General features: G+C 39.8%; 1 protein-coding gene and 1 long non-coding RNA gene across 5 annotated transcripts in view; both read left to right on the top strand.

The window, feature by feature from the left end:
- Nucleotides 1-4,187, top strand: part of ATP2B1 (ATPase plasma membrane Ca2+ transporting 1) — a 130,549-nt gene extending 126,362 nt beyond the window's left edge. For 3 of the 4 annotated variants that reach the window (XM_053226590.1, XM_027071116.2, XM_027071115.2), the window contains one exon: nt 951-4,187. In XM_053226590.1, the coding sequence (XP_053082565.1) occupies nt 951-1,262 (312 nt within the window). In that variant the 3' untranslated portion in view covers nt 1,263-4,187. The remainder of the gene's footprint in view (nt 1-950) is intronic. The other variant, XM_027071117.2, reaches the window with a different exon arrangement.
- A 12,016-nt stretch (nt 4,188-16,203) lies between these two features.
- On the top strand, nt 16,204-23,533 carry LOC113602799 (uncharacterized). The gene is made up of 2 exons (XR_003424314.2): nt 16,204-16,368; nt 17,458-23,533. It is a non-coding gene; the product is annotated as an uncharacterized LOC113602799 (long non-coding RNA).
- The last annotated feature ends 636 nt before the right edge of the window (nt 23,534-24,169 follow it).

Below are 24,169 nucleotides of genomic sequence, written 5' to 3'. Positions count from 1 at the left end.
TTGTCCCTTTTTTTGTTTTGAAAATCTGTATGACGTGGGTTAATGAGACCTAATGTCAGTGAGTGCAACAGTGTTTTTAAGTTAATAACCCATTAACCTCTTTTCGCGTATACAGCAGACTTCTAAGAAGGAGGGTGAATTGTTGGGCTGTTTGTTTAGGGGCAAAAATACCAAAAAGTTTTGTGTCTTACTGCGGAGTTGTTTATAGAAGAATGCCAGAGGGTTTTGGTTTTGTTTTAAATCTATTTCCAGTGAACTGTAGTATATAAAGTGATTTATGTTTTAATCTATTATAGAGAAAAATACTAATGCTTTATAGACAAATGGCATATACTCAAATATTTATAGCTGTTTAATGGCATTTTATAGATATTTATTTGGGTTTTGTCTTTATTTTTACTTTTTAATTAATGGACTAGTGGGGTAGATGTGAGTTCATTGTGGCATTCAGCTTATATTTGCTTGGCTTTTTCATAGTCGGTGACCCCCTAATTCCTAGCATGATAAATAGTAACCCTCTGTGCTTGACTTTGTTTAACTTACTTGAATTGTTTTCAAAAAATTACATTTTTTTTTTAATTTTAAAACTCAGCTAAAGCTTGTGTATGATTAAGTTTTTGTTTTGTTTGTTTGTTTGTGTTTGTTTTCTTAGGGAAAAAAAGTCCTATAAAATGGCTATTAAATTTTTAGCCAGTGACCATGAGATTTTCTCAGTCAGTATTACTTTGAATTCTGTAACTCTTAATTCTTAGCGTATGTGGTTTTGTTGTTCTGTAGTGTCCTACTAAAATATTCATTTTTTTTTACAGTGTATTGCAAGTCCCACTGCATTACATGCAAATATGATTCACTCATACCTAGCTGTTTGTGGATTCAAACTCATAAATGAACCATTTTTAAATTAAGCAAATAGCATACTGACATCTTTCTATGTTTTCTGATATTTACAGATTCGAGTGGTGAATGCATTTCGTAGTTCTTTATACGAAGGGTTAGAAAAACCGGAATCAAGAAGTTCGATTCACAACTTTATGACACATCCTGAGTTTAGGATAGAAGATTCAGAGCCTCATATCCCCCTTATTGATGACACTGATGCTGAAGATGATGCTCCTACAAAACGTAACTCCAGTCCTCCACCCTCTCCCAACAAAAATAACAATGCTGTTGACAGCGGGATTCACCTTACAATAGAAATGAACAAGTCTGCTACCTCTTCATCCCCAGGAAGCCCACTACATAGTTTGGAAACATCACTCTGATTGTAAGCTGAATGTTAACACACTAGCTGCATTGTAAAGAAACAAATTGAAACTGGGTCTTTTCACATATTGTGATGGACAAGATCGTATTCTTGTCTTTGGACTTCAACAGAAGACACACTTGTACGAATGTAGATTTATTTTTTTAAAAAAAAAAAAGCAAAGCTTTCTGCCAGACTGAGGGTGCTTTTTGGGGGGTGGGAGAAACGAACTGACAGATAAACAGTAAACTCAGCATATGCTGACCTGTGGATCATCAGTAGTACCTAAGAATGGTCCTGAACAGTGTATTAGCAGAGCGTTAGTTTATCTCAGTCCTTGATGGGAGAGGGGGAGGGTACAGCGAGCAAAACCCTGGATCATTGAATTGATACTTTAATTTCTGCTGTTGGCTGTTAATAATTTGGATTATTTATGTTTATAAATGATACAGATCTGTTTACAAGGTTTGTAGATACTTTTTTTGTTCCTGTTCATAGATGGGAAGCTTCCTTATAACTGATGCAGAGAAAAATTAGTCCTTCAAATACTGCTGTATTTTCAGGAAAACAAAAAGGGGTGTTTCTATTGAAACTGTACTAAATTTTTGCCTACAATTTACCTTGTTAAATATTGTAGATAAATTGCTAATACTAATAGCCAAATAGATAACACTAATGCTTTGTTTAAAAAAAAAACAAAAAAACAAAACAAAACAAAAAAAACATGAGCAGTGGTGTTTAATGAAGTTATGGCATCTGTCCTAATTAGTTTCTTAAATACATTTACTACTTAATGGTTTTGAAACAACTGTTTAATTTTTAAAATTTTTGAAAACTTGCTAATAACCTTTGTTCAGAATTTAGTAGATTGTTTAATGTGGGACATCAACTACATAATGAAAGATGCTTGAAATGCTTTTGTTATTTCAGGCAAATCAAATTAAATCAAACTATCAAACTACAAGAGAACCTTAGTCCTTTTTGTTTTTGTCTAAACATGTTAGTTCAGTGATGTCTTGGTGAACTGTGAGTGAACTGTATTGATTTTTCTAATAAATCCTTAGAAACCTTCATACAGCATGAGGGCTGTTGGCATTTTGAAAAAGGTTAACAGGTGGAAGCATACGTGTTTTTCCTTTTGTTTTTGAAACTTGTTTGTAAACATAAATATGCCCTTTTATTAAATAAATACACGGCAATGTTTTTTTTTAAAGAAATTGCAGCTTCTTTACTTAATTCTGCATATATGGTGCATCCGTCTGTTCTCTTTAACCACAATTGGAATGAATTTCAAGATGGTAACAGCCCCATGAAATACCGCTTGTGGTAAAGATCCCCAGTGGTAATCTAATAGAATCACCATTTGACATATTCTTCATAGAATTTAGTTTGTCTAAAATAGTCTCACAGTCTAAGAAAATAATAATTATCACCATTATCTTTGATACATTTTAATTTGTAAGTGGCCAAATAACAAATTAGGTAAAATGAGATTTATATGAAAAGGTGGAAAAAGGTCCTAAAACATACATACTTAGATATAACAGTAAACCATATACTGGAATGAATGCCTATCTCTAAGCCAATTAGGTTCTTTCAGTCTTTGTTTCTTTTGTCTACCTTCTCCCCTTTTTTGCCTCTGTCTTTACCTTTTAGGAACTGGCGTTGTGTTAGGGCCCAGATTTCACCAGGTATACAATCCTCAGGCTGACATAAAGTTTACGAGGACTATGACATCTGAGCATGCTGACCTAGCAAAGAAACGTTTAGTTTGACGGTGCTTGATATTTTTGGTGGGTGGAGGAAAATCTTTTTCTCTCCATCAATCCTTTGCAGTAATCCTCTGCAAGTCTTAGAAACACATTGGTTCTGTCAGCATTTGTAACTGTACATTTATTCATCAGGTATTTATAGTGAATCATACTGTAAAAAGAGGTAGCATGATATGCTGGAAAGCATACGAGGCTAGGAGTCACAGCCTGGTTTCTAGTCTTGGTTTTGCCATTAACGTGCTGCATGACCTTGGGAAAATCATTTACCCTAAATGAGGGTGGTGGACTAGACTATCTCGAAGAACCCTTTCAACTCTAAAAATTGACCCTAGCAACTGGAGAGCCTACAAGGCATAGGGAATAGAGAAAAGGGAAATGTTTTTAGTTTTCTTTTTTATTTTGGTTATGCTTAAATATGAATGTAATTACCAAAAGATTTAGACGTGCATGTGCTTTGGAGGATTTGTATTGAGCTCTTACAGTATTCATTTTTCAACTCAAGGCAATGGCTTTTTACACCAACTCTAATCCATAAACGGGTCTTATGACATCCATGAATTAGTAGCAAGACATGCTTAGTGTGTATTTCTCTCTTTGAGACACTGTAATTTCTACCAGAAATTTCCAGAGCATTATGTAAGTAGAAAAAAATGCAAGCAAGCTGTTCAAGATCTTGGATCCCATTATATAGTATGTATAGCTGAAATCAGCATCTGTAATTCAATCACTTTTTCTCTTTTATCCTCTAACCAAAAAATTGTTTAATTTTGCATCCCAAATGTTTTTAATCTTTGTATATTTTTTAAAACTCCTTTTCTCCTCATCATTGCCTTTTTTGTGGTTGTAAATAGACTTACTTGCACTTTGAAGATGAGTTACTCCTTGTCATCTTACAAATATGTGATATGGTAATTTTCATAACAGATGTCAGTTTTGAACCAAGAAATGATGATTTGTTTATAAGAAAAAAAAAACTGGCTTCATTTCTGTGAAATTGCTCTTTGAAAATTTCTTTTTACACGTGTAAGCCAACTGAGATACCGTGATGGTGTTGATTTCTTTCAATGATGCTTACCATCTATTTTAGCCACTGAGCCTTTTATTATTTGTCTATTTGTAAAGTTTATTTGTCTTAACTCATTTAATAAATATACTGTTTATCTGTTTCTGAATGGGGACTGAACTTTTTGAATATTGGAACTGATCAGAACATCATATTTTGGAATTACTTTTTTCTACTTGAAATTTTGAAAATCTGGTTAATGAAAATGCTGTAATGTACTTGAAATGTTGTGGTTGTGTTACAACGGAATCGATATTCTAATACACATGACCTTGCCCCTAGACCGAAAGTGGGTATCTTGTCCTTAACGCTTCTACCCATGGTCTTCAATCCTTGCAGCAACATTAGATCATTTCTACAGTCTATGAGCGTGTAATGTTTTGGTTTTAGAAAAGGTTAGTTTTTCACAATAACTGTTAGAGCTCCTTTTTTTCATTAAATGATCCAAATTGTCAATAGCAATTATCTGAACTCTGTGGTAACAAAATTAATCAAATTGCCCTTAGTTGATTTTTATAATAAATTATTCACATAAATCGGCAACTTTGTTGAAATACTGAACTTTAAGTGATTATTTTTCCATTAGTAAAAATTAGTAAATTATTGAGTATTTGTAAGTACCACATTATGACATGATCTGAGATGTTTTCCATTTTGTCAACTTAGATTTTATATATGTGTCATGTATTAGGATTAAGTTCCCTTTGTAAAATTAAGAAAGGGGAGTTTCTGTAAGTCTTTGTTGATATTTTTGCTTCCTTGTGTCTTTAGATAACTGTCCTATTGCAGCTGCGATGTTCTTCTAACCTCTGCTACCCTTCAGATTCTGTGTCCAAATGCCATCCCAACCTTTGTTTTTAAATTACGATGTTGCACTTATTTGTAGGCCAAAAATATATGTGTGTGTGTGTGTGTGTGTGTATACACATATGTATATACACATATATACATGTATGTGTATATACATATGTGTGTGTATATATACTTTTATTAGCATAATTGGTACCATCTAACTAAAAACTAATCTTTGTAAGATTCTTGAAAAATAATCTTTCTTTTAGAATAAGCACTATAATAATACCGTAAAGAGCATTTCATGCAGGAAGAAGTTGTGACTGTATTCCTGTACTTCTCTCATGACTAGATTTCAAAAAAGGAATTGTCTTTATCCTTATAATGTAGTTTCCTTTTCAACAGACCAATAATTTCGTCCCTGAAACTCTCAATTGGGAGTTTACTTTTATGCTTTTCAGCTTAACTACTTCTTTAACATTTTCCCTCTTTTAGAAAAACGCTTCAGCCTCCAGATATTCTGCTAAACATAGACACGTCTAATCTGTGTTGTCTGAATCCAAAGTATCACTGTTGAACTATGTAATATTAATTGTTCCGAAGTAGGCAATTAAAATAAGAAATGTGCCTATGTGCTTATACAGCATCCGTCTTTGGCACAGCTTTCTTCACCAGCACCATATCCTAGGAAAACTGTTTCTAGAATCTGTATTAACCCAAGTCCAGCTATGGGTTCAATGCAGGAAGACCCTGAGATTCTTAATTTAAGGCAGGGTTACAAGGACCGCATAATTTCCAAATTGCTTTTCAGATCATGAAGTGTAAGCACTGATAACTTTCCTTAGGTATTAAAAGGAATATCATCACACATAAATTAATATTTAATTTATTATTAAATATGCTAAGCACTTTGTGTAGATTATGTAAATAGCCGTGTATGACTACTGCCATCATACATACAGGGAAACAGGCTTAAGGAGTTTAAGGTCACATGGCACACCGGGGATTCACACTTAACGCAGACCTTCTCAAGAGCCCAGGCTGGTGGGTCTTTTCTGCCGTACTAGCACGTTGCTAACCTGAGTCAGGGCCCAGCGCCTAAAATTCTGGGCTTAACTTTAAAGTCCTCCAGTGTTGTACTTTTCTGATACCAAATGCTCCAGAGATAGTCTTCAAGAACATCCTGGAGGATCACTCAAGAGACTGAGGTAAAGGGTCCCCAATTAAGATGCATAACCCATGCCTTCCTTACTCAGACTTCCTGTAACTGAAGAGTCAAAATTAAACTCAGTAGAATGGCGCTTTTAGTAGCATACTTCCATTAGAGACACTTGTGATTCTTTACTTTTAAGATAGATATGTTAGAATACACCTATATTCTAAGTTCCATAAATAACCTATTAACAGGTCACTGCTCTGTTTCCCAAATAACTTGGAATGAAAGTAAGTTTATCACATTGATGATATACTGTGCATTTTTCTTGAAATTTGTGAAACAGGACCTACCTACTTTTGCATTTTTTGAAAAATTATTTTGCCCTTTTTAAATGTGCAATTCTTAAAATAAAAATTGCAGCCATTATTTCACTACTGTTTTTTAAATGTTTTTGTTTCTTTTTGAGAGACCGAGCACGAACGGGGGAGGGGCAGAGAGAGACAGAGAGACACAGAATCTGAAGCAGGCTCTAGGCTAGCACAGAGCTTGTGGGCTCGAACCCACAAGCCACGAGATCATGACCTGAGTCGAAGTCAGACACTTAACCGACTGAGCCACCCAGGCACCCCTTCACTACTATTTTAATACCATTTTACATTGATGTTGTTTATGGTTTATGAATAATCAACTGGCCACCCTTGTAGTCTAAAAATGAGATGCTTACTAATTTATATAGTCTTTAAGGTAACATTTATCTTAGTGAATCAAGATAAAATAAATGAAAGCAGGTTTTTTCTGTTAGGCTCCTTTGAGATCATAAATAGTCTAAGTCATACCTGCACGAATAGCTCGCGAATGAGTGTAAAAAAGTAGGAATGAGACCCTAGGGAGACTGATGATATGTGAGGTTAGCAATTGAAATGAGGGTGTTTCTCATGTATCTGGTATTCTAATTCATAAGCTTGCTCTTTCATTTAGCTTCACACCCTCTGAGGAGGGTGTGTAGTAGCTAGAATTGTTCATCTTTCGCTTTCTCACTGCTGGAGACGTGAGCTTGGTCTCAACGTGTGAGGTGTGATGGGGGAGAGGAGAAATTGTAACAAGTGAAGCCATACCAAGTCTCCTGAGTCTGGGACTCCTACAAACACTACTGACTGTCCCCCATTTCCTGTCACCCAAAATTCTCTTAACTGCCACCCGCTTTCATGCTTTTTATCTCCCATTTCCTGTTTGCCATTCATTCGTTCATTGAACACATACTTGGTACCTGGCCTGGGGGATTCAAACAGTTCTAGACTTGGGGGAACCAAGTCAGGCCCTTCCCCTCAGAGTTTATGTTACAGTAAGAGACCTCTGTCACCTGGTAGGGAACAGTGCTGTGTTCTAGAGTAGGGTCAGAGACATTGTCTTAGATAAGGTGACGTTTCAGCAGAAACCTGAAGGAAGGGAAGGAGCCAGTTGGTTGTCTGGAAGAGACTCCCAGAGAGAGGTTCCGGTAAAGAATGCTTGGCAAGTGTGAGAGGACACAAGGAGGCCATTGTAGCTTGAGAGCAGTGAGCCAGTTGGAAAGTGGTAGGAGGCAAGCTCGGGCACGTAATGGGAGACCAGGCCTAATCTTACAGTTCTAAACCTTGGCAAGAACTCTGGCTTTTATGCTGAGTTGGGAAGCCAGTGGATGATTTTGAGCAGAGCAGCAACATAATCTGACCTCTGAAAGGATCACTGACTGCTCTGGAGAGAGAGACTGGAGGTTAGGAAACCAGTTAGGAAGCTAACCTTTTTAGACTCATTTCATTCCAAGTTAGCTTTTTCTGCCTTTTTGTAGCCCCCTTCTAAAGAGCCTGTAGACTCCTTTACCTTTTCTAACTTCGTGCTTGTCCTGCTTTCTGAGATGACCAAGACTACCATCATTTTGACAGTCAACCCTGGAGAACCTACATATTTTCCTCATTTGCTTTAGGCTAGCTGCAGTTTCCCGCATGGATCACAGTAGCCTTTGCTTTTGCTCTGTTATTCAGCAGCATGGTCACAGATAGAAGATGGCCATCTCTCAGCTGTTTGGTCTCTAGGATTATATTTGGCACCTTAAATTTTCCTTGCTTTTAAAAGTTCTTTAGGAACACCTTAGTGGCTTAGTTTGTTAAGCGTCTGACTTTGGCTCAGGTCCTGATCTCATGGTTCATGGGTTCAAGCCCCGCATCGGGCTCTGTGCTGACAGCTCAGCCTGGAGCCTGCTTCGGCTGGCAATTCTGTGTCTCCCTCTCTTTCTGGCCCTCCCCCGCTTCACTCTGTCTCTCTCTCTCTCTCTCTCTCTCAAAAATAAATAAACATTAAAAAAAATTTTTTTAAGCTCTTTACACCTACTAACTTACCCTGTATACTAATAGGGATGATTGCTAGTCTTTTCATTTCTTGCAGCGTCTTCCAGTCTTTGTTAGCCTACTAACCTTCACGGATTCCATCCTGACCAACGCACTTGAGTTGGCTACCTCACTCCCACTCTCTCATTGACCTAGATGGCTTTGCCTCCTTGACATTTCACTATCTTGGTACCTAAATCTGAAGCACCTTTAACTTTGTATCTGTCCTCAGCTTCACAGTGTGCTCACAAACTCGCTGGTGACCAAAAAATTCACACTCATTTCCTGGTTTTCCTCACTGATGTTCAAACCAACCTTTAATTGGTCTCTCATTCTGTTTAAGGGTCATTCTTCCTTCATTGCATTTATTCCAAACCTTTGCATTTTTCTCAGAACCTGTCCATTTCCTGTCACCCCAAAGGAGTCAAGGCATGGCCTGACTCTAGAACATGCCTTTTCCATTCTACCTCTCATGGTCAATCAGTCCTGTGGTGTGTTTGTTTGTTTGTTTGTTTGTTTGTTTTTCACACATTTTAGCAGCCTCTCCTTGTGCTTTTGTTACTGGTTTGGCATCCCCACAAACGAGTTTATGTCTATATTAAACTATTGTTTTAGTCAGCCCTTATTACTTTGACTAATAATTTTATCATCTAGTTTTTTTCTCAACTCTTCTCAGCTTTAATGTTGCCCAACACAGTGATTTGCGTTCCTTCTACCCCTTTATGGAAACCACTATTTCACAACAAAACTGAAAGACATGTCTGCCAACCACCCTTTGCCTTACTTTGCACTTTACCTATAATGCAGAATTATTAATGTACACTTAATCCAGTCATTCAACCAATTAGGAATCACTAATTACCTGGCTGATTCAGTCGGTAGAGCACGTGATTCTTGATCTCAGGGTGGGAAGCTCAAGCCCCACATTGGGCATGGAGCCTACTTGGAAAAAAAAAAAAAATGTTTTTTACACAAAAATGGCCATCAGATCCAGAAATGGATGATGTCTTAAAATGCTATCTACTACCTTTCCTATTTTGCTCCTAATAGTTCTTTCTTAGCTTCAGGTGCTCTTTTTTTAATGTTTATTTATTTTGAGAGAGAAAGAGTGAGTGCACTAGGGGCAGAGAGAATTCCAAGCAGACTCTATGCTGTCAGCACAGAGCCCTACATGCGGCTTGACCTCATGAACCGTCATTTCGTGATCTGAGCTGAAACCAAGAATCAGATGCTTAACCAACTGAGCCACCCACGTGCCCCTCAGGTGCTCTTTGGACAGTCTTTATTTTCACTCTTACTACCCGAGTCTGTTCACTCTTCACCTCAGACGCATTCACTTAGGTTTCTCAACAGTTCTCTCTATAACCCTACCTTCCACCTCTCCCATCACCGATCTATCCGTCACATAATCCAAACCTTCCTAAATGACCCCTTAGCCCACATCACCCCTCCCCTCCTCAAAAAATAGATGATTAAACAATAAGCTTTTGAATGGCTCTTTATTTGCTCCTTCACAAGTCTTTGGCCTCATCGTTGTCACCTGCCCGTCTCTCCTCTGCTATGAGCTCATCCTCTGTGTTCTTCCCTCTCCTGTAAATTCCTCCTTGAAACTCTCACCCTGTTCCCGGCCCCTCTTGCACTTCCTACCTCTTCACAGCACATGCACCGGCCAGTCAACACAATTGACATGTAAGCGAGAAATGGTGAAGAGTGCTATTTTCAGAGGAAAATCGCCTCTCCAGGACAGTGCTGAAGCTCAAACAGTGGGTCTCTCTTCAGGCAGAGGCAGTATTATGTCCAAAGAGCATTTGCCTGTGAGTCAGCAGACCTGGGTTCTGGCCCCAACTCCGTCTTGTACCGGTTTTTAATATTTGAAACTTTGTTTTCCTCAACAGGATTGTATTACAATTCCTGCCTCGCTTTTGGATATTCAGGTGAACTTGGAAACATGAAAGCACTTTCACAATTATAAGGGCAATGCAAGATGGCGCTATTCACTCAATAGCAACAGAAACAATTCTGTGAAAACCTGTTCCTGCCTCTCCCAATAAATTGGTTTAAGTAGAAGATTCCGAGTTGCAAGGACCCTTAAGCCCCAACTGGTTCATAAACACCTAAGGCCTGTGAAGATTACCCTGAAGATTCACCTCATTATACGTGTTTGCTTCCGTTTCCTTTTTTCCCTCTGTTTTTAGTCAGTAGAAACATTTTCCCTTTTAAAAAGAAGCAGCTTGCTGGCCTCTTGCACATCTAGGAGGGAGAGGCCACATGAGTGTACTAGAGACCTAGTCCTTTAGGTTTTGTTAACTTTGTTTCCATTCAGCGGAACACCACTAGATGTTCGGAGCGTGGGACCATGACCTAGTTGGAATTGCTTTTTTGGTTCCTGGTCATATTTGTATCCCCATACTGGACTATGGGATAAATGCATTATTTCCCAAACTGCTACACATTGGAGTCACCTGAGGAGTTTTAAAACACCCTGGTACCAGACTCCAGTCCCAGGCAGTGTGGACAAAGATGTGGCCTGGCCATGAGGGTTGTTTTGTTTTTTTTTTTAATTTCCCACATGATTCTAATATGCAGCCAAAGTCTGGGAAGTACTGGTTAAGTAGAAGGAAACATTGAGAACTACGATGCTGAAATGCAAGTAGCTAATCAAAAAACATGATAATTTTGTATAAATTTGCCCAGTAAGATGATGTTCAGTACCAGAGTCTACTTGCTTGGACAAAATGCTTTCAAAAAATCAGGTTGTTTCTCGTACTTTAAAAATCAATGTTAAGAAGAGAGTGTGTATAGATTATATTCAATTTAGTTTTTTTTTTTTAATTTACTTTAAAAAATAACCTGAAATGTATTTTTTTTGAAATGTGCTTACTAATAAGCTAAAACCTCTTTATCACATGACATGAAAAATTATAGCCAATTCTAAAATAAACTAGTTGGTTTTATAAAAGCAAAATGAAATGATGTCAAATATCAGGTCTTATTGCTTACTTGGTTTTGAAATTTCTAGTCTCCATTTATAGATACAGTCTCAAACTCAAGCAATATGCCATTAAAAAAAAATGTATTTCTGGGGCACCTGGGTGGCTCAGTCGGTTAAGCGTCTGACTCTTGATTTCAGCTCAGGTCATGATCTCATGGTTGGAGAGTTCGAGCCCCGCTGATATCAGGCTGTCATCACGGAGCCTGCTTGGGATTCTGTCTCTTCCTCTCTCTCTGCCTCTCCTGTGTGCTCTCTAAATAAATAAATACATAAATAAACACATAACTTTAAAAAATGTATTTCTACCACATTATGCTTTTTTTACGTAGTTGAAAGTAAATGGCATCTATCACTTGATGTGTTGATGAATGTCATTTATGATGAATATTAAATTATAATACAATATTTAAAAGTACACCTCTTTAAGATTTTACATAAAATTACCTTATTTCATATCTGGAAAAAATTACTAATTGATTTTTTTCTATTTCTAAGAACAATTTCTAAGTTAAATTATCCAAAAAAGATAACATGAGCCAACTGGTGGTCTGTCCCTATGCTTGAATATTTCCAGCATTAGTTACAATGCATACACTAACATTTATTGAGGCTCCCTCGGGGGTCACTCGCTTTCCTGTATTACCTCAGGAAATCGTTACAATTCTAGCCCCCTTATATAATGAAGAAGTTAAGAAATTTGTGTATGGCCACACAGTTAATATCATCCGACATTTGAATCACTCTGGGATCTGCTCAACAACCAAACAAAACCATTATATCAGACTGTCCAGCTTCTTCAGCATGGTCCAGTCGCTCCAAGTGTCAGAATTAAAATCGTATCAAACCAGTTCTTCGTGGAGTTTTCCAAATGTCTAAAGGCAGCCTGCACATCCCCCGCCCTCTAAGTTCCATCCCCATCTTTTCCATGCTCAACCATCTCCAATTTCTACCACTGTTCTAAACAGTAGGGGGACCCTATGTACACCCCAGGTTACCAGGCTTAGCCTGAGTACAAGCCTGCCATCCCAATGTCAGTGTTAAGAGCTCCCCCTTTCACACTCAAAAGTGTGCTAGCTTGAATGATAAAAAATTATATACTTTCTTTCTTTTTTTTAATATTTATTTACTTTTGAGAGAGCACGATGGGGGAGGGGCAGAGGGAAGGGGACAGAGGATCCCAAGTGGGCTCTGCTCTGATAGGCTGACGGCAGAGAGCCCGATGCGGAGCTCGAACTCACGAACCAAGAGATCATGACTTGAGCTGAAGTCGGATGCTCAACTGACTGAGCCACCCAGGTGCCCCCCCAAATTATATACTTTCAAGCTTCATCATCATCTTTGTCATTTTCCTCTAATGTGTTTATATCCCTCTGTGTCTACGACATGGAAGCTATTATTTTGAAATTGTGTTATTGGCGATTCTAATGGCAAATGGAGAAAAGATGCAGAGCCCCCTTTTGTCATCTGTATAGATCACAAAGGGTAGCCAAAGGATATCCTGCTAGCAGGATAGCTCTCAAAGTTCAGTTCCTAAATCTCAAAATCTCAGTTTCTGGCTGAGGGGGTCACTGTAATACATTGTGTAGTTCTTCAAACTAGGCTATCTGGGGGAACCGACCTTCTTTCCACCCAAAGGCTGAGCTGTAAGTTGGGACCCGACCACTGATTCAGAGGTGATGGCTTAAGTACCTTAAAAATCCACATAGCTGAGCTGAATCCCTGCTTAAAGTTTAAAGAAGGCCTGTGGCTTTTTAAAAATATATATAAGATAAATCTTGCTTACCGGACACATTACGAATCAGATTTCCCTTTGAGGACAGCATCCAATAACGTGACTGACATAGAGGCCATCAACTGATGACCCTAGATAAGTGAATGAAGTCATGATTTAAAGAAAAAACTAGTTCCCTAGATGACTTTAGTAGCAACTCGTGTTTAATGGTAGAGGCCTGTTTATGTATGTTATGGCATATCTTCATGATAGAATGTTCAGTCATTAAAAATGTTTTAAAAAGCAGTTTAAAATGTTTTCAAAAGCAGTTTAAAAAGTATCATGCATACTTTTTATAGCCACCTTTTCTTAATTCAGCATAATATTGTAAATGTTTCCATGTCAATATCTTAGACTCGATTATAACAAAATAAGTTGTGTGAGTAGGACATTATTTGGTCTCTAGGGGCCTCCTGTAAAATTGGGATAATCATATATCCACCTATGCCTCAGGGTTATTGTGACAATCAAGTAAGATGAAAAGTCAGAAAGTCCTGGTACAGAGCACAACCTGGAAAAGAATTCAGTAAATACTCTGGTTTATGGTAGGAAGAACTTTCATTAAAGTGGTATTATTCGCAAATGATGTAATATGTGCTGATCCCAGTACAATGAGGGGGACAAAGTAGATCAGGTGGCGTAAGCTGATAGCCAATCAACCCCATTTGATCTATCAAAGTGTTTTGTTTCGCCAAAATGGTAATGGCCGATATAGGGTGTTTTGTTTAATGTTTTTAATTGATTACTTGCATTGACCATTAGATTTCCCTGAAAGCACCCAAACTGGTAGCATCTGGCAACATTAGCCCCTCAGTCCCATATGATAATAGTTTGGTCCTTTATCTTCTCCAGTTTGCCACAGTCCCCACCAATCCCTATGGTCTCTACACCACTATCATTTACTAGTATCTGTGACCATTTATTATTGTTTCTCTTATAGTAAAACTAAGAAGAAAGTGAAATGTTTTTATTGCTATGGAGTGTGGAATAATGAAAGATTGATAATATCAAGATTCACTCCCAACAAAAATTCTTCTCGCTCTGGTCTTGTTCACTCGTGTATGTTACCTGCCCCTGCCCCTGCCCCTGCCCCATAGGCATTTGTATGGAGGCAGTAGCTGCTCCTAAATGCTAGAGCCACAAGGAACCAGCCCGTTGGACCAGACAATCCTCTCTTTCCTTCATTGTGTAGAAGAGTGAGTTAAGACCCCCCAGGAGATTGTGACTCACCCAAGGTACTGGCTAAAAACAAAGTTGAGGCTGAACCTAGCTCTAAAGTGTTGTCTCTCTAATATTGGACTCTTAAGAGTTTTATTAGTTTTGTCCTAATTTTTAAATAATGGAAATTAATATAAATGAATTCTCCTTAGAGTCAACAAGCCCTCAATACTTCTTCCTTCTACAAAACATGCAATTCACAGCTTTCTAAATGCCGATGTTTAACATAGCCTAATAACTTCAAGAAACTTTTTATTATAATTAGCTTTGCAACAATGCTTGTAGCAAATTTAAAGAGACCATTTAAAAGGTATTGTGTGTTGCATACTGATTTTCCTTTTTTAAAGAATGGAGAACTTGGATAGAGCTTGTCCCTTGAAGTCCATACAACCTTGAAACATGTATGTTGAGGTTATTGTGGTTTAGGATACCTGGGGATTCAGTGGCTCGTGATTACCTGTGGAACTGGGAGACCCATGAATAACAGATCCACAGATATATGTATAATTTCTTTTAACTATTAATTTCAGGCTTCTCCAAAACATTACTTAATACAAATAACAAGTGACTGAATTACATCATTTCATTTTTATGTTTTTCTCCTCTCCTCTCCAGTTTCTGGAAAGGGAGACAGTGCAAAGGAGTTGGAAAGCAGATGATGTGGATAATTCATACTCGGATCTGTGCTAAATAAATGAGGCATTATTAGGATGTATGAAAATGTAAAGTTCTCCTGAGATTTGCCATGTGACTAATTGAGTTAATTTGAAGGTAGAACAAAAGAATGATCGCTAATAGTGTTATCGAGAAAACAACTTTTTACGCTTTCCCGTTTGGAACATAACCTTTTATCGTTGGATTGGAAACAAATTCATACAGGAGATTTTGGATTATATTTGTTATGAAACATTCTCAGATACAAATAGCTTTGGTTTTTATTTTAGATTATGAGACTAATCCCCACTCATTATTAAATAAGGGAAGTATGTAGTGACAAGGAAAACTATAGTTAATCTCATCACCCAGACTTAGAAAGAAAAACAATCCACATGAAGGTGTAAACCATGGCGCACCAATTTCAGTGACCAGGCCAGCTGAGGGGAAGGAGCAGAGGATCTTGGTTCACAAGAGGCTCCCTTGAAGAAAGAAGTAAAAGTTAAAAGAGCTGTGTATTGAATCGCTCAGCAAGATGCGATCAAGGGCATCTCCCCAGAGGGCCGTAGAATCAAACAGCAATGGCCCAAGCCACTCTTCTGTGGGATCCTCATAAGTTGAGAGAAGGACATAAACAGAAAAGCTATTTCTCCATCAGAGAGAGGGAGATGGAGGTCAGCTTCTAGGAAGAGATTCGAATGGAAGACCCAAGCTGAGTGACAGTGAGAGAACAGACCAGAGCAAAGGAGTGCTTACAAGAATAAGCAGTCCCGTCACGCGACTAACTCGAAGTGATGCTTTAAATCCTGGTCCAGAAACCTCACTGGGCATCTAGGCAGGTGTGGAAAAGACACAATCCCCAGTATCTGAGACTGATACAGGAACAATTATAATACTGCAGTTAAGTGCAATAGCCATGCCAGACAGGCTACATTGGAGTATTAACTCCAACAAGAATGGAAATCCACAGTTAAAGTATGCAGAGCACAGGGATGCCTGGGGTGGCTCAGTCTGTTAAGCATCTGACTTCAGCTCAGGTCATTATCTCACAGTTCAAGCCCCATGTCAGGCTCTGTGCTGACAGCTCAGAGCCTGGAGCCTGCTTCAGATTCTGTATCTCCCTCTCTCTTGGTCCCTCCCTCGCTTGCTCGCGCTGTTTCTCTCTCTCTCTCTCTCAAAAGTAAATAAACATTAAAACAAAAAAAAAGAATGCAGAGCAGAGAAACCCCTGGGACAGGACTTGAGAGCTGGACAGGGCTCCACCCAAGAGGCGGGCCACACAGAGAAAACAGCTGGGGCAGAGAAGCAGGGGAGACATCTTTCCTCCACCATCTGCAAGCCCATCAGGTAAGCAATAGATCTGAATTCACTACCTTTTAAGTTTAATTGAATTATAGGTGTTTAAAATATAGTCAAAATCTCCCTAGAACAAGCTAATGGGAAAGGCTTATCTTGATTAACTAGACTCTTTGAGATGTGGGATTGCATTGCTTTTAAATATGTGAAGGCATTCAGATGAGAATAACTGTTGGATAATAGATTTTTAGAAACTGACAGTGCAACAGTGGCTTATAAATGCGTACTTCTAATGTGTTCTGTTCCACTGTTTAAACCTTTCCCTTTATAATCTCGATTATACTGTGAATTGGCTACACCCGCCTTCCTTTCACTTCCGTCTAATGCAAAATAAATCCTGGTTCAGAATAATAAATATTTACTGTACAATTTTGTGGAAAAAAATAAATTTGGGAGCTTATGAAGAGGACATTCTACTCCTTGGTGAATAATCTGCCTAATAAATATTTTCTCGTGGTTTGATTTGGTGACAGAAAGGACAAGAAGGCTTAACGATAAATATCTTCAAAGTCATTCCTTCACTGCCGACTGTACAACTTCATGTCGAGATCTGACATTAAAAGAAAAAATAAATTCTCTGTCTTTTGCCAACATAACTAGGGCCATGAAGTTTGAATTATCACTAGACTAAAATTGTTTCATATTTCTTTTATCCAAGCCTTTTAATTATTACAGTATACTTTACTGCGTACTGTCTTATGGAATGCGGAGGGAGCATCTGATTTAATATTTTCTATTCAGGCTGTTTACTTTGTAGTCAAACATTCTTCAAAAACATTTTACTTTCCCCCCACATTTTCCATCCAAGGCTGTCAGTTCCCATTTAAAAAGGTTAATTGAGACCTGGAGTCTCCAAGCCTCTGATACAGAAGTGGCTTTTTCTGGCCTTAATAGTTTTCTTTGAATTTGCTGCCAGGTCTGATTCTACATGTAAATATTTGCCTGAGTTGTTGAAAAAAGAACTTTTCACAAGAGTGGGGGAACGGAGGTTGCCATAATGCATTTTACGATATGAGAAACCTTTCTTTCACTTCTACGCACTTCTTTTTGCTAATTTCTTGGCTGTTGTCAAATTTGTAGATGGCCTCATTACTGTTTTTCATTAAACTTGTAGCCTCCCCGGGAACTGAATCAACCAAGAAATCATGCAGCACATTTACAGGAGCTCACGCTGTTTTCATTAACTCCCCTTAGTATCACAGAGGAGGCTGGGTCAAGGGAGCCCTTCGCCATGACCCGTAACTCGAAAAGTGAGCGTCTTCTTATGAGAGCCAGCTTTGAGCAACTTACTGTGGACCGCGGAAATGTTCCTTTTTCGCCTCTGCAGAAAGCAAAGCCTGCCTTGGAATGTAGTGGAAATAACCCACCACAGAAGAAATAGTCTCTGAGCCCAAAAACTTTTGCTGGGAATTTTGGCTTTTGCTACAGCCTCCTGCTGGGAAGGAAGAAACCTTGTCTCTTTCCACCACCTCACCTCCTCTTTCCATCCAGAGGTCACCCACCTAACTGAGACAGGATGAAGGGGGCTGATGGGCTGGGCCCGGTGCTCCCTGGCCTGTACCTATGCTGTCCAATAGGAATATAACATAAGCTACTTGAGTAATTTTAAATTTTCTAGTGGCTACATCAAAAAAAGTAAAAAGAAACAAATGAAATTAATTTCAATAATATGTCTTATCCCAAAATATTACCATGTCAACCTGCAATCAATATCAAACTTATTAACAAGGCATTTTACTTTTTTTTTTTTCAACTTAGTCTTCAAAATGTGTTGTTTATTTTACACTTGGAGCCTTTCTCGATGCAGGCAGTAACTTTCCACTGGAAATAGCTGTTCAGCTAACTACATTTCATAAAATGAACAGCTGAAAAGATAGAGTTACAAGTTGTGCCAAGTATACTAGAAATTGGGACGCCTGGGTGGGTCAGTAGGTTGGGCAATCGACTTCGGCTCAGGTCATGATCTCGCAGTTTGTGAGTTCAAGCCCCGCATCCGACTCTGTGCTGACAGCTCAGAGCCTGGAGCCTACTTCGGATTCTGTGTCTCTCCCCTCTGTCTAACCCTCCCCTGTTCACACTCTGTGTCTCTCTGTCTCTCAATAATAAATAAACATTAAAAAAAATTTTTTTAATAAAAAAAGTAAAAATAAAAGTATACTAGAAATTGTTTTCCTATAGCTAAACCAAGTATCAGTGCTCAGAAGTTAATCAAAATTAAATAAAAGTATTCTTTCCATTCCTTAGGTACACTAGGCCACATTTCAAGGGCTCGAAAGCCACATGTGGCTGGTGACTACCATATTGACAGCACGGAATAGAACCTTGCTGCTTAAAGTGAGGTCCACAAAATCACAGCATCAGCGTCGGCATCCCCTGGGATTTTATTAGAAATGCAGAACCTCAGGCCTCATCCCAGACCTACCAAATCAGAATCTACATTTTAGCAAGCTCCCCGGGTAATTTGTATGCACAATATAGTTTGGAAAGCACTGATCTGTTGAACACACCAAGAAATCTGGCATTATTGCATCCATTTTACAGATGGATATAGTGAGGCTCAGAGAGGTTATATCATGTGCCTAACATCACAGGGCTAATAAGTGCAGGAGCCGAAATTCAAACTCAAACCTTTTCCATTTTTAAGCCCATGCTCTTTCTAATATTTATCACCCAAAGCATAGAACATGTACCAGTAATGGTGTGAAAGTTACTTTTTTTAAGTTTGTTTTTAATGTTTATCTATTTTTGAGAGAGAGGGAGAAGCAGAGAGAGAGGGAGACAGAGGATCCGAAGCAGGCTCTGCACTGACCGTCTGTGAGCTGTGGGGCTGGAACTCACCAACCGTGAGATCACGATCTGAGCCAAAGTTGGATGCTCAACTGACTGAGCCACCCAGACGCCCCTAAAAGTTAATTTGAAATGGTGCCCAGAGAGCATTCCAAAAGCTCTAAAGTGGCACCTGGGTCGCTCAGTCTGTTGAGCGTCCAACTCTGGATTTCTGCTCAAGTCTTCACCCCAGGGTTGTGGAATCGAGACCGAGTCGGGCTCCCTGCTGAGTATGGAGCCTGCTTAAGATTCTCTCTCTCCCCTGCCTCTCTCCCTTGCTCATGCACTCTCTCTGTCTTTCTAAGATTAAAAAAATAAAAACAGTAAAAACCCCTAAAATACAAAGTTTGAAGATTTGTCCCTTTTCTAAACCCTCTTTTGATTTTTCTAATGTATTTGTTTATATGACTGGTTGCCCAGCATTTCCTACCTCCCAGCACAGAAAACAAAATGGCTTCTTTTGACCTCCTCAATTTGACAGTAAGGCGGTGGGCATAAGGCTGTGGGTGCCACCAATTGGATGCTTCTGCTCCTGGATGAATACAGAGCAAGTGCCATGAAGAAGCAAGGGCAGGGGCGCCTGGGTGGCTCAGTCGGTTAAGCATCTGACTTCAGCTCAGGTCATGATTTCACAGTTTGTGGGCTCAAGCCCTGCATGGGGCTCTGTGCTGACAGTGTGGACCCTGCTTGGGATTCTCTCTCTCTCTCTCTGTCTCTGTCTCTGTCTCTCTCTCTCTCCCTTTCTCTATGCCCCTCCCCCACTAGCACTTTCTCTCTCTCTCAAAATAAAATAATTAAAAAAAAAAAAAAAAAAAAGAAGAAGCAAGGGGAGCTTAGGACTCATTATGGCCATGGCCGTAGCAGCTCAGTGGCTGCCCAAATGTCCTACGGTGGCGGTGATTTCCCTGGCAGGATTCAGCAGGGGCAGCAGAAATTCCCCAACCGGGCTTTGACCTGGCTCAGGAACTGAGGCTCCCCTAGCAAGTCCCTTTTCAAGTGAGATTGCTCTCCAGGTTTCCTGTGGTATCCCTGGGTTACCCACCATCATTGCAAAAGCGCCTCTTCCCTTTGTGGTGACCAGAGCTGGTTTCCGTCTTTTGCAAGCAAAAGCCTTGACTGTGAGCCTGGCATTATTTGATTGTCGGTAGAACCCACCAAACTACCAAGTCCCAGGAGAGTAGAGTCTGTGTCTGCTTGTTCACACGGCGTAATCCCTGGGGCCCGTTCCTTTGTTTCAAGCAAGGTCAGTGCTCAAAAGTTACTTGGTGAATGAATGAGTGTTGAGCACACAAGAGATGCCAGTAAACAACATCAGAACATCCTGCTTCACTTTCCCAAAACAAGCTGAACGTATCCTATGATTTAAGAGATTCTATGTATGAAAACTTGAACTTCAGAGATAAAGGAATTTCAAGCCCTTCACCCACTGATTCACCCAAGATTCCTTCCCTTATTTTACTAGTGTTAAGTTTTGCTTTCTAACTATAAACTATTAGAGGAGCTTCAACAGAAGAATATTTTTTGTGTAGCGAATATGTGATGCTTTCAAAGGTAAAGGAAAGAAATTATTGAAAAGTAACATCTTCAGAGGCATTGGCAACGTGACACTGTTCCACCTTGAAGACTACACTTACCTAAGATAGAAACGTCAATCACAGAATTTTCAGAAATTAGCACGCGGCTTGCTAAATTGCAAAGCTGTGCTGAGCAGTTTACCAACATTATTATGCTTTGCGACAACCCAGGAGTTACCTACTCTTGTGTCGCTTTGCCAGGTGAGGAAACTGAGACACAGCAGAAAAACTAAGTAATTTGCCTAACTAAGGTCAAGTAGCTAATTGAGAACCACACAGCTTAAAGAGCCAGGATTTCAACGCCAGCCTGACTCCAAAGCTTAAGATTTTAAGCACATGCGAGACTTGTTGCCCATAGGTTTGTGGCACACACTTGTAATAAAGACTTTGACCTCATTTCTAATACTGGACAGCGGACAGCTTTCAGGTTCCCACCCCTTCTGCTTCTTTTTGCCACACATCTGGGCAAGCCTATGTGGAAGCTTGCATCTTTCCTCTCTTGGTGCCCACAAGGAAGTTCACCGCACCCCAGCCCACCTCCTAACCGAACACACGAAAGCCACTCACCCCTTCCTTCTCTCAAGCCATTTCCAGACCACCTTGGGGGACTGCCCTGATCCCCCAGAAGCCTCAATGTATGAGTAATAAATCTCTCCATACTCTTCTGGGGTTCATGTGGCACCATCTTATCCAAACAGATTTTGGGGTAGGAGTGTCAATCCCACCCTTCATGGGACAACCACAAGCCGGGACTAAATGGCAGCACTGAGCCTTAGCATATGAAACCAGAGGCTGTTACGAGACAAAAAGACTAGTCGAAACCCATCGTTGCATTTACTGCGTGCCCAAAGAAATCCATTTATTACCTTGTCTAATTTTTGTAGATATTATTGCCAAGGGAGGTATTTCTGTCTTCTTTCAACCTAATTTGGGTTTTTCCCTAGGAAGTTGTCCAGGGCGAGGAAGTAGGAATTGGCTATTGATTTGTATATTTATTAAACTGAAGGGTAGGGGGGGCCACCTGACACCCTTGAGCGTTTCGCTCACTAAAACATTCAGCGCAATGATCCGACAGACTTTGCGTTGTCTTCTCACCCCCTCGATGTGTCCTCACTATCCTCCCTACTCCACTTAAATTCCATGGTCAGTCATTGTAACCACTCCCTCGCTTACACCTCCATTGTCCTCTCTCACTTCATCATGCCCTGGTCAAACTCACCTCTCTGCCTACTCACACCTGCCCCTGAAGGTGGGTGGAGAAACATAAAACAGGTGGTGCTGACTGTAACACAAGTTGCTGAAGGTAAGACAACCCTCAGATGGCCCCATGGTGCTTCCAGGAATTCATACTCTGTGTCCCTAATCTCTGTGTCCCTAATCACTCTCCCATGCTGTAACGTGCCTACTCTACCCCTTTACCTTTTTCCTCAAACCTCTAACACACCCTCCCCCACTTTCACCTTCAGCTGATGACCTTGTTTCCTATTTCACTAGAAAAACTGAATCAATTGCAAGAGAATTTCAACTGATCCCCCCCCCCCCACACACACACACACCACACTGACTTACCAGCAACTGCGCTCACACGCTGTGCCTCTCTGCCTGGAATCAGAGGAATTATATGTGCTCCTACTAAAGCCCCTGGACACTAGATCTCTGTCCCCCTCACCTGCACAAGGACCTTACTTCAGCAATTTGCCACTTCTCTCCTAAATCATTGGTCTTTTACTTTTTACTGGCTTATTTCCATAGGCATGTAAATCTTCACTTGAAGTCATTTTCCCTGACGAGTCACCACAAAATTATTTTACTCCTTTTTGCAGTAAAAATCCTCAAAGAGATATCTATACCATCTCTAAATCCTCTCTTCACATTCTCTCTTCAAACCGCTACACTCAGCTCTATAATTCCACCTAAACTGCTCTTGTCAAGGAAAACCAGTGACCTCCATATTGTTTAATCCAATGGTCAGATTCCGGATCCTCATTTTACTGAACTGAGTGACATCATTTGGCAGTCGATGACTCTTTCCTCCACGGCACACTTTTTTTTCATTTCCTTCCCAGACACAACATGTTCTTCTCTTTTACTGGTTACTCCCTATCCCTTTTGACGATTCCTTCTTCTTAATGTGGAGTACCCCAGGGATCAGTCCTCTGAGGTACTCTCCTCTATATTCGATTCTCTCCTCTATATTTACCCACTTTCTTGGGGATGCCATTATGACCTGAAACACCAATCTAGATGCAATCACATCCAAACGTATATTTCCAGTCCAGACTCCTCTACTGAATTCCAAATGTGAATCCCCAAAGCTTTCTCGACCTCTCAACTTGGATGTCCAATAGATATCTGGAAATCAGCATTTCCAAAAATAAGCTCCTGATCTCTCTCCCATCCATAATCATCTCAACTGACAACAACCTTTCCTTGCAGCTTTATAGGCCAATGTTGACGTCATCATTAGTTTTCCTCTTTCTCTGACACTCCATCTTCATTCCAGCAGGAAAGTTTGTTAGCTCTAGCTTCAGAAGTTGTTCAGAATCCAAGCACTCTGCACCACCTCCACTGCTACCACCCTGGTTCAAACCACCATCACCCCTGTGTAGATTACTGCAACAGCATCCTGACCGCCTTACCTCCTTCCACCCTTGTCCTCTGAAGTCAAGTCACAACAGGGTGGTCCTGTTGAGGGTGATCAACATTTAAAATGTTAAGGGTGACCAAGTTAAAATAAAATATTTAAAATCCCATCATCACTCCATACCTGGCAATGGCTGTTCACTCAAATCCTCACCATGTCCTCTAGGTTCTTTATAATCAATCCCATCTGTCCTCCCTTTACCTCACCATCCTCCTCTTCTAGGACTCTCTTCACCACACCTCCATTAGCAATGGCGGCCCCTTTGCTGTTCCTTTAAAACACATTAGTGTTTTAACACATAGTCTCATTGTAAGGCCTTTTTATTTACATTGACTGTTGCCTCCATCTGGAACATTGCTCCCACAGATAAGCTGAATTCCTCACCTCCTCTAAGTTTTTGCTCAAATTTTCCCTTCCCACTGAGATATCCAGATCACCTGTGACTGCATGTATTTTCTAAATATGGCCATAACAATACTCTCATCCTGAAACTGTGCAATACCTCCACTCCTCCATCAAGATATAGAATCCATTTCCCTTCCCCTTTCAACCTGGGTGGACTTTGTGACTCAACCAGCAAGGAGAAACCATGTGGCTTGAGGACAGGTTGTAAAAGGTGATATGTTCTCCAATAAAAGGAACCAGGGCCTCTTATAAAAATGACTGATATGAGAGGGTGTAGGGTGGAGAAAATACAAGTGGTTCTGGAAACAACTATTCCAGAACGTAAGGAAGTATAAGTAAAAAA

This window comes from Acinonyx jubatus, chromosome B4 (assembly GCF_027475565.1).
Source record: "Acinonyx jubatus isolate Ajub_Pintada_27869175 chromosome B4, VMU_Ajub_asm_v1.0, whole genome shotgun sequence".
NCBI lineage: Eukaryota > Metazoa > Chordata > Mammalia > Carnivora > Felidae > Acinonyx > Acinonyx jubatus.
The sequence above is the reverse complement of the archived record's forward strand: the minus strand, read 5'-3'. Positions and strand labels throughout refer to the sequence as shown.